General features: G+C 38.6%; 1 protein-coding gene across 1 annotated transcript in view; it reads left to right on the top strand.

Annotated features, from left to right (window-relative positions):
• Nucleotides 1–11,456, top strand: part of AK9 (adenylate kinase 9) — a 149,542-nt gene that overhangs the window by 126,296 nt on the left and 11,790 nt on the right. The window contains exons 24-29 of the mRNA XM_012651132.1: nucleotides 3,089–3,295; nucleotides 3,822–4,040; nucleotides 5,416–5,629; nucleotides 7,769–7,970; nucleotides 10,012–10,158; nucleotides 10,263–10,483. Coding sequence (XP_012506586.1) covers nucleotides 3,089–3,295; nucleotides 3,822–4,040; nucleotides 5,416–5,629; nucleotides 7,769–7,970; nucleotides 10,012–10,158; nucleotides 10,263–10,483 — 1,210 coding nt within the window. The remainder of the gene's footprint in view (nucleotides 1–3,088; nucleotides 3,296–3,821; nucleotides 4,041–5,415; nucleotides 5,630–7,768; nucleotides 7,971–10,011; nucleotides 10,159–10,262; nucleotides 10,484–11,456) is intronic.

Below are 11,456 nucleotides of genomic sequence, written 5' to 3'. Positions count from 1 at the left end.
CCAGATAATTTCTTTCTATTCTTTTAGTAGAGATGGGGTCTCGCTCTTGCTCAGGCTGGTCTCGAACTCCTGAGCTCAAATGATCCGCCTGCCTCGGCCTCCCAGAGTGCTAGGATTACAGGCGTGAGCCACCGTGCCCAGCCTAAATCTTTTTTCTTAAGAATTAGTTTTCAGGATAAAATTAAAATGATCTTTATAATTTTTCCATTTGTTAACATTAGAATGGTGTGATTTCTTCTTATTTTTCAATCAAGGATTCAATATTTATAGCTATAGGTTAAATAAGATTTTGTAAATTGGCTCTCCTAAGACTTAATCTTTTATAAAATTGGCTATGTATCCCACACAATTAATTTGTACAAACTTCTGGAACACAACTCCTGAGATTTTTGATGAATTAAAGATTAAAACTGCTTATGTATTTATTTTTTTTCAATTCCTTTGATAGAACTTTTGTAAGATACATCTTGCAATTAATACTACCTTAGACAACAAAACACTAACAAAATACAGCATCTCGGGGATCGCCTAGTGCGATTGTTACAATCACTTGATGTGACATCCTGACTTGAATCCACACTGACCTCCAGGTGACACCCTGAGCTTGCTCTCATCCACAGATCCAGAGGATTTCTCATCATTTGCCTCTTGGTGCAGAATATGCAGCTCCGCGACTCATCTTTTTAAAACTAACTGGGAAATCACATGCAGATAACGTCCTTCCCAGGTTTGTCTTCCTGCCTTAACAAAATCATTGCCTTTACCGTCTCACTTTTTAGCACCAAATGAAACATTTAAACGTTAGAAACCACGTCAACATCCCAGTGACTACTTGCATTAATTTCACAGGACAGTGTCGCCATCTTGTGGACGTTCAGTCTGAGGCTGCGACTGTAAGCCAACTCTGCCTTGCGTACACACTGGCTCCCTCTCTGGTGCCTGGGAAACAATACAGTCCTGTTTGTCTACTTTCAATTTTTGGAATCAATTTCTACATGAAGCACTAAATACTGAACTAGCGTTACAGGACAGAAATGTAAATGTAATAATATGGGAGACAAAAAGTTTGGAGACTGAAGAGAGGGAGAATTAGAAGGCAGAGGAGGAACATCCTCTCGATAGGGAATCAAGATTTACACCTAAAGAGGACAACTCAATAAATAGAGATTTGGGGATAGTTTTTAAAGTTGCAGACATTCAATTGCAAAATTAAGAATAAAAATATGACTAAAACTGGGAACAAGCAGAAAAGAAAAGAGATGAGGAATAATGTCAGCTAAATTTCTCATCGTCACTAGCAGGCAAGAGGAACCAAATTATCACAAGGGTCAAAAGTGGCTCCTTTTATTGTTTATTTTGTTCCCTTCTAAACTGGATTCTATAGGAAAAAACACATTTTTAAAATATAAAAATGGTTAAATAAACTGTGATACTATGAAATACTATGTGGCTGTTAAAAATAATGAGATGTATGTTGTGATATGGAAAGAAATTTAAGTATATTGCTAATTTTAAAAAATAAGTTGTAGAAAATAAAATGATCCCATTTATGTTTAAAATAGAATATAATTATATGTATATATATGAAAAACATCCAAAAGTATTCTAAACAAATTATTAACCAAAATTATTTCCAAGTAGGAGAGTAGAAATAGAGATGGGAATGTAAAGAGAGATTTTTACATTTTACCCTATATAACACTATAAAATTTGATTTCTTTATAACAAAGATGAGTTTTTTCTTAAAATTATATAGTTTAATAAAAAAAAAAAAAAAGAAGAACTAATAAGTAGAGCCAGAGAGGTGACCACAATTTCATCTAGAACTGAGATATCCCCAGTTTGTAGTGTGGACTCATCCCACCATAATTGCAATAATCCTTAGAAAATTAAATCTCAGAATTAAAAAAAAATTGTCAAAATATAAGAAAAAGGAAAAGTAGTAAAAGGAACAAATGATTTCAAAACTCTTTAAAAGGCGCCAGAACTGAGAACCCCTGTCCCATGGCCAAGCTCCTTTCGAGGAGAAGGGAGCCTGGGCAGGAGCAGGAATGGGCCCTTGTGCCCTCATCTTCCCCCAAATCCCAGCTACAGGCACCTTTCCAGGAACCAAAGGCCCCATCATTTAGAAAGATTAGGGAATAGCCAGCTAATCAGAAGATTGCAGCTAAGAGATAATAAGACAGTGGAGAGGGTCAGGGAAAGGAGAGAGTTGGCTGTTATTTAAGATGACAGTCCTGGATGGGCAGGGATGGAGAGCGAGGAGACAAGATAACTCCCAGGTTCAGGATGACTCCCAGGTTGCAGACTGGAGGGCAGTGCTCTAATGGAGACATGGAATGCTGCAGGAAGAACAGTGTGGAACAGTGCAGGAGGATAAATATTAAAGGGTTCAGTTTCATGCAAAGTGAACCATAGCACTTAAAGCCTATGCAACACAGCTTAGTACCAATATCCTGGCACGGTCTTTAATAAGCATTCATGTATTATTCTTGTTTCCTTAGATGGACTATAGCCTCCTAAATGGCGTTTACTGTTCTGTTAGTACAGTGCATTTCAAAAGATGACGATAACAGCTATACTCGCGTTAACAGCAATAATAGCAATCATTCATATACCTACCATGTGCCAGACACTTTTCTCAGGGCCTTTCATGTATTAACTAATTTTAATGCCCCCAACAATCCTGTGAGGTAGGTATCTTTATTATTCCCATTTTACAGGTAAGGAAACTCATCTTGTCCCAATTAATACAGCTAGTAACTGTTTTATACTCTTTGAACTGCATTATTGTTCTGGAAGACCATCAAAATCATGTAACATTTTGGCAGTCATAGACATAAGCAGTATTTAATATCTTGTCTATTCATTTACTTATGGGATCACTATGGTGTCAGAGTCTTGAAGGTATTAAATTTCTGGATACCAGATATTAATATTTAAAACCTTATTCTGTTACTAGATGAATGTTGCGATACAATACTAGCCAATATCCGGTTATTACAAAACATTCCAGATGATTGGTTAACGGTGTCATTTGTTACATATTTTATATGTATATAGTAAAAGGGAATATTTTCCTCCTTAGAGTTCTAGTAAAGAAGATGAAGACATTAGTGAAGAGGAGCCTGAAGATGATGAAGATGATATTGACAACATCCTTGAGGAGGAGTTTCCAAAAGATGAGGAAGAGATGACCGAGGAAGATGAACAGGAAAGTGAAGCGATTGAACGCCTGAGAGGTGAACTGGGAGAGAAATTTGAAGCAGATTTGCATAATTTACAAATTATACAGGTTATTACTTTTTCTTCATTTTTCATCATTCAAAAAGTAACATTTGAGAATGAGACAAAAGCAGTTTGGCTTATGCCTTATTTCTTTTAAACATTTCAACAGAAATGTATATTTTAGGGCTGTATTCCCTTTTGTCTGTACCATTTAATGATTATGAAAACAAGTCCACAAATAAGAGCAACATGGTAGCTGGGCGTGGTGGCATGCACCTGTAGTCCCAGCTACTCAGGAGGCTGAGACAGGAGGATTACTTGAGCCCAGGAGTTTGAGATTGCTGTGAGCTATGATGATGCCACTGCACTCCAGCCAGGGGGACAGAGCAAGACCCTGTGACCCTGTCTCCAAAATAGAGAGCACATACAGAGTCAGAGTAAGTTTAGCTACCAATCACAGCCACTTGGAAGCTGAAAAATATTTGTTTTCTAAACTGAAGTAGTCAGTCACCAGCAGTGTCTATATGCTGTGACTGAATACTACCAGCCTTTTTCCCACTAAATATATTTGGCTGTATGATTTCTCTCATCAGGATGATTTTGAGAAGTTTTTGATACCAATAATTCTTATTAATGGAGCTCGGAAAATCCACATTGTACAATATATGTTGAATCTGAGAATGAAACCACTGGTGGAAAATCGTGCAAGCATTTTTGAGAAATGTTATCCAATATCGACACACATTGCACAGAAAATGCTCAACTTTACCTATAAGTATACAAGCTCATTTGGCTATTGGGACCCTGTAAAGGTAATTTCAGCAAATGTATCTGAAAGCCATGTTCTTCCCTTATTTTTTTTAAAAAAGGTATGTCTGGGAAGAAGACTGGATAATATCAAAAACTGTAAGAATCATGTAGTATTCTAGCTATAAAAATACTTGGGAATTTGAAATGGAATCATTAAACTTTCAGCTTTCATTACCAACTATATGACATAGAGCAGAGACCCCCACCCACACCTGAGTTCCCCCTTGTCTCCAGCATTTACTTCCAGTCATGAACGTGACTCCAGCCCGAGAATGGTGATGTTGACACTACCACTGACCTTTAACACCTGTCATGGCGTAGCTCTTAGGAGAAGCAATATTAGCACACTGTTTCATACCCACTCTGTCAAGTCCAGAGGTGGCTGATGCTTGGCCACCTGATGCCTGATGCTGTAAAAAGATATTTAAACCCAGCACCCAGACCTCATCAGCCTCAGTGCAAAGACGCGGGACCACTCCTCCCACTCCATTCCACACCCATACCTCAGGCTGCCTTTTGTGGGGATTTTTTCCTTTCATGGCTGGTCTTCATGTTTATGTGAGTGGGATTTCATCTGTACAAAAATGCAGAAGAGAACAGTGGGATTTGCCCTGCCAGTGTACCCCAAAAGGTAATCGAGGAACCCATTTGTGTTAGTCTGTTCTGCCTGCCTTAACAAAATACCACAGACTGGGTAACTGAAACAACTGAAATTTACTTTCTCACGTTTCCAGAGGCTAAAAGTCCAAGATCAAGGTGCCGGCAGGGATTGTTTTCTGGTGAGGCCTGCCTCCTTGGCTTGCAGGTCCTGCCTTCTCACTGTGTCCTGCATGGCCTTTTCTCTATGTGCTCACCCCTCGTGTCTTCCTCTTCTTATACGGAAACCAGTCCTATCAGATTAGGGTCCCATCATTTATTTACCTTCTTTGTTAAAGGCCCTGTCTTCAAATACAGTCACTTTGGGGGTGGGGCTTCAACATATGAATTGAGGGGTGGGGGAGAGAAAATTCAGTCCATAACACCACCTTGGGAATGGACCTGTTTGTGAAGATAAATTGGCCTATCAATAAATGCAAGCAACCTCACACCCCTTGGCAGAAATATTCAGCGTACACTGATATTATAAAGGAAGTAAAAGAATTATAATTGTCATAAACTGAAAACTAGTTAAGAAATACTACATTGATTGCATGTGAGTTGAAACTAATTTCTACTTTTCCACAGTTATCTAATATTAATATTTGATTAGAATTAGTTTTCTGATTCTATAAGAAAAAATTTTTTCTTATTTTACAAATTGCTTTTTTTAAATGTCTTTGGGGGAAATGCTGTTTAAATCAAAACTAACTTTCAATTGCAATTGTGTATATGTTGCAGCTAAGTGAAGGAGAGACAATCAAGCCAGTTGAAAATGCAGAGAATCCAGTTTATCCCGTGATTCATCGTCAGTACATTTATTTTTTATCTAGTAAGGAAACTAAAGAGAAATTTATGAAGAACCCAATCAAATATATCCGCCAACCCAAACCTAAGCCTACTGTGCCTATTAAGATTATAATTGTGGGGCCTCCAAAATCTGGGAAAACTACAGGTGAGCGTATGTTTGCCTTTGTCTTCCTCAAGCATAAAAGGATCCCCTGAAACTAGTGCCACTTCTTCAGGAAACCGACTATCAAAATTGACTCAAAAAGAGATAGAAAACCTAAATAGACCAATAACCATTGAAGAGAAGGCATCGCAAAATATAACCCAACTCCTAAATAGGATCAAATGGTTTTAGAGAAAAATTGTATCAAACTTTCAAAAAATTAAAAATTCAAGAGATCATGCCTGTGTTTTTATAAGCTCTTCCATAGCGGGGAAAAAAATAGTGAGCTTCCCATTTTATTTTTCTTTTCTTTCTTTTATTAAAGAATATAGTTCATATAATCAAAAAGATATAAAGAACACAAATCCATTTTGGAATTAACATAATCCCAATATCAAAACATAATAAGATAACAAGAAAAGAAATTAAAAACTAATGTTTATAATTACAGTCAAATATCCTAAATAAAAATTATGAAACTGATTGTAACAGTGTATTACAAGATTGTATTAGCATAAAAATTTTATTATTAAAAGATTTTATAAGTATACTCTACTACATTAACAGTTTAAAAAGAAAAAATCAATTATCTTAATCATTGCTGAAAAAGGCATTTGATAAACTGTATTCTGGTAATGTTTGAATTTTGTTTAACTTTGGGCAGTAGTGTTTTTTTTTCAAGGCAAATAGTCCCAAAATAGGTTGGTTGTAGTATTTCAAGATGACATGATAACAAGAACCGTGATTGGTCACAATGAGAACGTAATGGAAAGGACAGATGCAGGATATATGTCAAAGGAAAACAGTAAGTCTTAACGACTGACTGGATAGAGAATGAAGGGGAGAGAGAGGGTCAAAGATTAATTTGTCACCAAGAATAATAAAGGAGAGTTTTGTGTTCCAGCTCTTCAGATGGAAAGTTTGTTTGGCCTTTTAAACTTCTTAACATGACAAAAGAGTCTATAATAGTTGTTTTCTAAATGTTCACAAAGCTAATGGTTTTTCCCAAAAACAGCAGCACATTGACATTCATAATAAGATTCCACATCCAGAGCAAAAGGTGAAAATGTAGACACAACAATATGATTTCTCATTTCTTTGCTGAAATGGCAGTTAATTTTTAAACAAGATGTCAAATTTTAAAAGCTTAATTATTTTTGGAACTTCAAAAAGATTAGGTCTCATTCCAGTATTTGTGGCAAAGCTGAGATTAAGAGCTCTGCAGCTCTCACAGGGGCTTTCCTTTTGGTTGGTCCTGATTGTGGTCCCTGGTCAGCTAATCACATTCCTCATGGGATGAGATGGGCTGTCAGTATCCTCTACCCATTGCTGTCTCCAGACAGTGCTCGGGCAGGGCATAGAGACAACAACGGAGCACTCCCACATCTAGTAGTTATGAAGCCGTTTGTCTAAGGTCTCACTTAGGAGAAGCCAGTGTGAGTCCTCTTTCAGCCAATGGCAATGTCTGTGTGACCTTGGACAAATCATTCTGTTCTGGTGGGCTTCAGTTCCCCTCATCTATAAAATTGGAATTTCAATATCCATTCCACCCATCTGATGGAATAGTTGAAAATATCAAACAAGGTCACAGACGAAAAATTCCTCATAAGATATAAATCACTATTAAAATGTCAGGTATGCCATTATAATTTTTAAAAATTATTTCCTAGAGGATTAACTGAGACCTCACTGTATGGAGTACGCTATCCCGATTGCAACATGGAGTCCGTAAATGGACAGACAGGGGAATGGTACAATCCAGGGAAACAAGAGTGTTACATTGTTATTTGGGGCATAATACCAAATATGGAAAACACATAAAATGCCTTGCAAAGCTCTCAAAAATTTTGCTACCTCAGGCAGAAGGAAGAAAACCTTAAACACTGGTTTGGTTGTGAAAAAAAAAAAAATCACAAAGTTAGCTCATTAACCACATCCATCAGCCACATACCTGAAGTATTGATAATAACTGACCTTTGACAGTTAATTCGGTAACGTGGTGATTTTAACGTTGAAAAGTTCGTTGAGGAATGTAAAGATTAGCTTGCTGTTGATGTCTTAGTTTTAGATCTTAGAGTCTAAAACTAAGGTTAACTGGTGAATTTGTGAAATGAAATGAGTTTAAAGTTTTATGTTTTTCAGTTGCCAAAAAAATTGCAAGTGAATATGGCTTAAAGCGTTTATCAATAGGAGATACTTTGCGTTATATATTAAACCACCACCCAGAAACAGAGCTGGCACTGATGTTAAATTGGCATCTTCATAAGGGAATGACAGCACCCGATGAACTGGCTATTCAAGCCCTAGAACTTTCTCTGATGGACAGTGTATGCAATACTGCAGGGTGAGTGAGTAGGGTGAGAGGAGGGGCAGAGGGAGGTAAATCTTTCAAGAAATCACTCACTAGGAATTTAAAACGTTTATCTTAAATAGGGCTTAAAGCTCTCATAAAGGATGTGACCTACTTCTCAAACTCTGGGCACCTATATGGTTACATATTTTAATTTCCTGTCAAGCTACAACTTGGCTCGAGTACTCACATGGCAGATTAGCAGGCAGTAACACCTCATTCCCTCCAGCAACGCCTGAGTTGTCCAAAAGCCTCCAGGCTCACACAGTCCACAAAGGAGACTCACCCTAGTGGACTTCTCACTGCCCCATGGAAGGACAGAAGAGCTGCCCTCCTCTGGCCCCCAAAGGGTGCTAGTCCAGTGGAGATGTTCTCTCTGGCCCACTCTCTGCACAGGTAGCAGTGCCTCTGCCTTGAAGCCATATTTGGACAAGAGCACTGTGTGCTTGAGCTCTCTCTTCAGTACATTCCTCTGCTCAGCTGGTGCTCCCCCAGCGCAGCCACTGGCCACACCCATTAGTAAAAGCCCTCCCCAGTGACATCTGAGGCCCTGGGCTTGAGCACAGGTCACTGACCTAGAGCTCCACCCCCATACCCCCCCTCCCCCAGTTTATTCAGTTGTTTTATAGTAAGAGCCTCCTTTCACTTCCTTGCCACTGGCCCTTAATCAAATCCTTGAACAGTTCTCCTAATTTCAGTTATGGGAGAGCAGATACTAGGGTGTCAGACTTTTTCTCCAGAGAAAGCCCTGGAACTTATCCAAATTGAGTCACCTCCTCCCTGGTGTTCAGCTTCATGTAGGGAGGATCTCAGTGAGCTGACCTTGGTTGAGTCAAAAAGGCTTTTTTTTTTTTTTATTTCATCTTAATACCAGCACAATGACTACTTGTTCACCCTGAATTTCCTTAATCCTGAGGGTTACTCAGTGACCTGTCACAGTACAAAGAAGTTGAGCTGTTCTCTATTTAAAGAAACCACAATGGCACCCTCATACGTTCCCTATTAGGCCAGCCTCGCTCTGTGGATTTATAATTCCCTCTGCTGTGGAATTTAACACTAGTGCCTGGCAACTTAGCTGGAGAGCACTGAGGGAGGGCACCTGCGACTTATGCCAAACAAGCCGCCTGAGGACTGCCAGGCAGCTCGCGCAGCTTGCTCCCCGCTCCCAGCAAGTGTCCTGACTTGGGGGCCCACTCCTCCAGAATTTATGGACAGCCCTTATTCCTCCTCTCGGTGTGATAGTGACAATCTCATTATCTCAAACCGTTGGACGAACTTAAATTCTCTTTGTCACCTCTGCTCAGAGGCGTGCATCATGCGTCCTGGTGGAATGATCCCCACCCAGATCTGCTAGAGCTCCTCCTACCAATTTTCCACCTCCGCTTCTGCGGCCCCAGCCTCCTCACAGAACTTTTACTACAAAAGCAAGTTCAGAACACAATTTTGCCCATATCTGTTTAGTCTCTCACTAAGATACTGTTTATTGCCTACCTAATATGTGCCAGGCCCCATTCTAGTTGCTTTACATACCTGATCTCCAATCTTTAAAACAAGATCAAATATCTTGTTAATATCATTTCCCCTATTTTACTGAAAATTGAGGCTCGGAGAGTTCAAACCAGGTTTTAACTCTAAGTCTCTCTGCATTTAAAACCTACATCCTTCCTACTGTTTCATGCTTAGATTAATAGCACCAATTGAACACGATGTTCAAGGTATTATGTGCGTTATCTCTTGAATGCTGCCAAAACCTAGCTCTGTGAAACTAAATGTGTATGAATTCACAGCTCTCCCCTACCTCCACCTTTCCAGCTGTGTTTGTGTGTTTACTGCCCGCCTCATGGCTCTTGAGGCTAAAGATAACTGAAGTTCAAGATGCAGAGATGAAGAGGGCAAAGTGTGAAGAAGATAAGTCGAGTTATAAAAGGAAAAGCATTTGGCTACTCCTAAAGATATAGACTCATTCTGGAAGGCAGAAGGGAAGCATGAGAGAACAAGAAATGTGGGTTTTTAATTTTAACATTTCTCCTGTTAGTGTTGTCATTGATGGATATCCTGTAACTACACATCAAGTCAATCTCTTGGAAGCCAGGTCAGTCATTCCCATGGTCGTCTTTGAGTTGGATGTGCCTTCCAAGGAGATTTTCAAAAGATTGCTCCTGGAAAAAAAAAGTCAACAAAGGTAATGTACCATGATGAAAACAACTTTAATCATACAGGAGGAAAAAAGTATGAAAAAGCATGTTTTTAACAGCTTTTTCCATTCCTTTTCTGTTTCTCTATTAGTTTGCCTTATCCATTGCACAATAGTACACAAATTATAGCTGTCAAGAATGCAAAGTACCGCAAAAATATTGGTGAGATTAGGCAATATTATCAAGAACAACATCAGAACTGGTATGTGATTGATGGATTTCACAACAAATGGTGGGTATGGAATGAAATCATTAAGAAAGTTCAAATGGTGAATAAATACATGCAGACATACCTGGAAAGAATAAAAGAAGGTAAGAAAACATTTTAAAAGGTAGAATAAAATATGAATTAAAGTCTAAACATGCCTGACTCATGTAACTATAATGTATTCAATTTGAATACTTGTCCTGACAATCTTAATTTAAATTTAATCTTAATTTACATATAAACATATAGTACTATCCAATTATTGTGCTGCTATGTTCTGAATGTTTGTTTCTCCCTAAAATTCATATGTTGAAACCTAATCCCCAATGTAATATTATGAAGAGATAGGGCCTTTAGGAGGTGATTAGGTCATGAGTGCCCTGCCTTCATGAATGGGATATGTGTCCATATAAAAAAGGTTTGAGGGAGCCTGTGTGTCCCATCCACCATGTGAAAAGCGTAATCTGTGAGGAACAGGACCTCACCAGACACCAGATCTGCTGGCACCTTCATCTCGAACTTCCCGTCCTCTAAAACTGTGAGCAATAAATTTCTGCTGTTTGTAAATTGCCCAGTCTGCAGCATTTTGTTATAGTAGTTCAAACAGACTAGGACATGTGAGCATATTTGTTCTAATAAATGACTGCTGCTACTCAAGCTATCATTTATTGAATGCCTATGTGAACCTAGGACATAAAAACAATGCATGATCTCTCATTAGAAGGGTTTATAGTGTTTGCAATGCCACATAAGCTATTTTCCAGAATGCTTGGAGTAGTTATATGGGGCCAGTAGTCTGTGGAGTGACACTTGGCAAAATTTTGTTTAGGAATCTAGCATTAAAATTATTTTCACTATTTACATTCATTATGGTATGGTATAAATATTAAGTCTATAAAAAATAACTAGAGCATTAAAATGATTGTTGATTGTCCAGGCGCAATGGCTCACGCCTGTAATCCTAGCACTCTGGGAGGCCGAGACGGGAGGATCGCTCGAGGTCAGGAGTTCGAGACCAGCCTGAACAAGAGCAAGACCCCATCTCTACTAAAAATAGAAAGAAATTATCTGGACAAC

The sequence above is a fragment of the Propithecus coquereli genome, unplaced genomic scaffold, assembly GCF_000956105.1.
Source record: "Propithecus coquereli isolate 6110/MARCELLA unplaced genomic scaffold, Pcoq_1.0 Scaffold35, whole genome shotgun sequence".
Classification (NCBI taxonomy): Eukaryota; Metazoa; Chordata; class Mammalia; order Primates; family Indriidae; genus Propithecus; species Propithecus coquereli.
Note: the sequence above shows the minus strand (reverse complement) of the source record. Positions and strands in the feature narration are given on the sequence as shown.